Genomic DNA, 4,124 nt, shown 5'->3' with positions numbered 1-4,124 from the left:
TTTCAGTATAGTGATGGCGTACTTAATTTATCAACATTTTGTAAGGAGGAGAACAGCAGATGGCACTAAATAAATTTGTGCAAGCAATTATATAGCGTAATAAGATAAAATTTAATTGTAACTTTATTAAAAAAAATCTAATAAAAAAAAATTATTGACAAATTGTATTCGAAAATAAATTTTCTACAACATCGCCCACTTGCATTTTTCCTACATATTTCATAGATACAAGGATGTGTGATTTTCACATATTGTATGTATAATCCTGAAACCTGAATAAAAGCAACACCTAAAAGCATGCAACATTATTGAAATTTTGCACATGTGAAATTTTTAGCAATTTTTTGGCACAAAATGTCAATCTCATATTTGCCTCTTCTCCGTAATTGAATTTAATCAAAAATTGACAATTTCTTCAAAATTTCGCAATTTGTCAAAAACGTACAACATTCTTACTAACATTATACAATTTGTTGTTGTATTTTTATTTATATATTTTCTTATCTTGTTAAAATGCTTTCACGGCGGTAAGCCATGAACCGCTGACATTTTCAATCGTTCAAGCACGAAATTAAAATTAAAGAAACAAATTTTTTTTAACTTTCCGTTCCAATAAAATGAATAATAAATATTTCATTTTCTTATTTGTGGCTTTAGATAGTATCGCAGATTATAATGAAACTCTTCGAAATTTATTTAAGGAAAGTTGCAACTTTTTACAATTTATATATATTTTTTATTCGTTTTTTGACTTTGTCAAACTTTAAAAGGTTATGGCTAAACATAGCTATAGGAACTATATTATGCACTTATTATTATAAAGAAGAATAGAAAATTATTAAAAAATATTTAGAAGAAATAGTCTTAAATGTTGATTATTACATCTGAAGATTTGTAATATCTTTTAACTTCTTGCAATTATTGGATAGATGTCTCGAGAATACATCTCACGTCTTGGAATATATTTATTCTCCAGATTTTTATCATTAGAAAACAATTTTTGCTGCTTTAATGGTTTAAAGCAGAATATAATTAAAATATAAAAATTAATTTTTATAACTATTTATAACAGGAATTCGTTAGGGAGTGACTATTCGATATATGGTAGTTACTCGAAATCTGGATGTTGAATAAATCCATCCATCAGAATCGATATGAAGCCTATTAGAAGATAAGTTTTAGCTTTAATGGAGGCATATACCAATTAAAGCCAAAAGTAGATAAAAAGATCTCTCAATAAATGAAGTTAATATCAAAGTAACATTAGCAGGTAATACACACTGGCAGCAAAGTTTTGGTTAACACATTACAATCGAGAAATAGGACATCGAGCCAGTAGAATACATTATATCATACGTTCATATTCAATCATTCATAGGTTTACTGAATAATTTATTGGCGAATAGCGAACGGAAGAGCAAGAAACAAAATTGGGATAAGAAGTTCTAAATCACTGTTTTCTTAAAACTAACAATTTTTAAAACCATTTGTTAAATCAAGTGTAATCTATAAGCATAAATGCTGATATCTTTGACTTAACAGAATTAACAGAACTAATCGAGTTATATTGAATGGAAATCGTTGAAAAAATATAATTCTTAGTAATACAGTTGAAGTATTACTCATAAATATAATTGCATGAAAAGGGGGACGAAAAATGAAAATAAATCAATAAAACGATTCTGGTTTAATGTCGCTCAGACAAAGACGATACGTTGGAATAATTAAAATGCGATGGATCAATAGTATTTATGTTGATTTTTGAGAAGTTGGAGTGTAAAACTAAGAGCACATTGCCAATAACTTTGAGAAATAATACAGGATTATTATAATAACAAATTATGTTCCATATTTGAAGAATCAATGAAGATGTATTAATTTGACCAACATGAGTTAGGTTTTACTGAGGACTGGAAGTAATATCGAATTGTCTATCGATCTAGATCTACCAGCTTTAGTAAATATAAGATCAAGTAAATTTTTTTATCAGTATTCAAATCAATTTTAAAAGACTACTTAGCAACTTATAAATAAAAAGATTCGCAATATAACTAAGGTTTTTATATATCCATATGGTATTCATAGAGTAAGTATTTAATATTATGACTTTAATAAAAAAAAAAACAATTTGAATAAAACTAGTTAAGATTTTATTGAAAAATTTTCAGATGAAGAAAATAAAACAAATTTACTAGTTTTAGGTACAATAAGTTTCTAGAAGTTCACATGTTAAAGTTGGAATAAATATAAAATTATACATAGATGTATGAGTATTTTTATTAAGCATGGAAATAAGAACTGTATACTTTTAAGGAATATCTTTATAAAATCAGTGTACTTGTTTTTATATTCGAATTAATGTAAATTCTTTATTAATAATAATATTGATTGATACGTTATTGTCTTTCTTCTAAAAATATTTTCGTGCGCATTTACATTCTATTTAGTGTTGAAAACATTATTTTGTCAAAAATACTAACTTTTATTGCGTGAATTTATTTTTGCTGGCATTGAAATCTGCAAATATGAAGTCACCTTCAATGAAAATATCTATACGAAACGATGAAACGATGTATCTGCTATTAATATGTCATATTTAGAAAAATACTAAAATAATTTTACATTCAGTTGTGGTAAATGCATATTTGCAACAGAAAGCATGGCAACTGCCTATAAGCAAAACTACATCAATCACTGCACCTTATGCCTCTTCAAACAATAAAACGAAAAAAAACCGCATTAAATAAATTCAAAAGAACTGCATTGCGAATTCCAAAAATATACCCACATTTCAATGCAAGTATATATTTGCAATATTTTGTTGGCACTAGTCCCTCGAAGCGAAAACACATTTAGCATGTTCCAAAACTAAAATGCAATGTATCCAATGCAATGTGTGTATCACGAAGAGCCTTTGCAAGTCTAAAGCATTATTCACAATGGCAAAATGCAGCACAGGTGCAAGTATAGACAAGCACCGAATTGTTGCTGTTGTTGACTTTCATATTTTCCTGCATTAAAAAATTACAATAATAATAAAAAATGCATTTTATATCCTAAAAGCCTCATATATTAGGTATACTTTATGGTGAGGTGCTTGGGCGGAAGATAAACTTATTTAATCCATGCTAAATTTTACACGACATTGTTACGCTTATGATATTTCAAATTGTCAGTGCAGACGAGATTATCAATATTTTTAGTTTTTGTATCTTTTACAAGATAACAAAAATAATACTTAAATAATAAAAATTTTGAGGTAGAGTTTTAATGTAAATTACATAAAGTACTTTAATAATACATATAAAATAGATTTATATGTATAATAATTCTAGTTAGATACAATTTAAAATTTTAAAAATAATTGTTTGATATTAACTGCATATTAACAAGAGAGGATATACAAGCTATACATATTGAACTATATCACAATAAATTGACCTCGTCATTATATGTCTGCCATATTGCAACAACTCATATAAATTAAATATCATTCGAATGGAAATCACTTGAATTTATGCTAAAAAAATCAGTAACCAAGTTTCTGCAGCATTATTATTTTCAATCTCAAGAATTTCAGGTCCATTTACATCCTCTTCACCACTCCACACTGTACTACCTTTTATACAAAAAAGTGTGAAAAGGATCTTTTAGGTTTGTCAAGTTTATTGTAACGCATTATATTAGACGTTGTAGACCACATGAAGTATATATTCCATATTCTTAATCAGTTCGGCGAGTAAAGTTCATGTAGTCTTGTCCGTCTGTCCGTGTATGTGTTGAAGTTTAAACTTGTCCCCCAGTTGCTAATCGAATAAAACTTTCTACATACTTTTCAGAAGTGGATCTTGATAATTAGACGGATTGACCGAACATAAACTAGTTTATCCTATAGCTATTATATAAACTGAATAATCAGATATGAATTTTGTCCGTTTTTAATAAAGATACTCAAGTATAATTTGATGTGGAATGTATTTATATTCAGATGCAATAATGTACAAAATTTCTTTCATATCAGTTCATTTTGAACTTTCAAAATTTCTAGATATACATATAGATACTAAATAAATCACTGATTCAGACATATGTTTTGTTAGAAACATCTTTTTATTTTCTCATAT

At 27.1% G+C, this 4,124-nt stretch overlaps 1 protein-coding gene across 1 annotated transcript in view; it reads right to left on the bottom strand.

The window, feature by feature from the left end:
- Positions 1 to 3,515: 3,515 nt before the first annotated feature.
- LOC119666481 overlaps positions 3,516 to 4,124 on the bottom strand; it is a 5,413-nt gene continuing 4,804 nt past the window's right edge. Inside the window, exon 3 of the mRNA XM_038075759.1 lies at positions 3,516 to 3,619. Coding sequence (XP_037931687.1) covers positions 3,516 to 3,619 — 104 coding nt within the window. The remainder of the gene's footprint in view (positions 3,620 to 4,124) is intronic.

Source organism: Teleopsis dalmanni, chromosome 1, assembly GCF_002237135.1.
Source record: "Teleopsis dalmanni isolate 2A chromosome 1, ASM223713v2, whole genome shotgun sequence".
Taxonomy (NCBI): Eukaryota; Metazoa; Arthropoda; class Insecta; order Diptera; family Diopsidae; genus Teleopsis; species Teleopsis dalmanni.
This window is presented reverse-complemented; position numbering and strand designations above follow the sequence as displayed.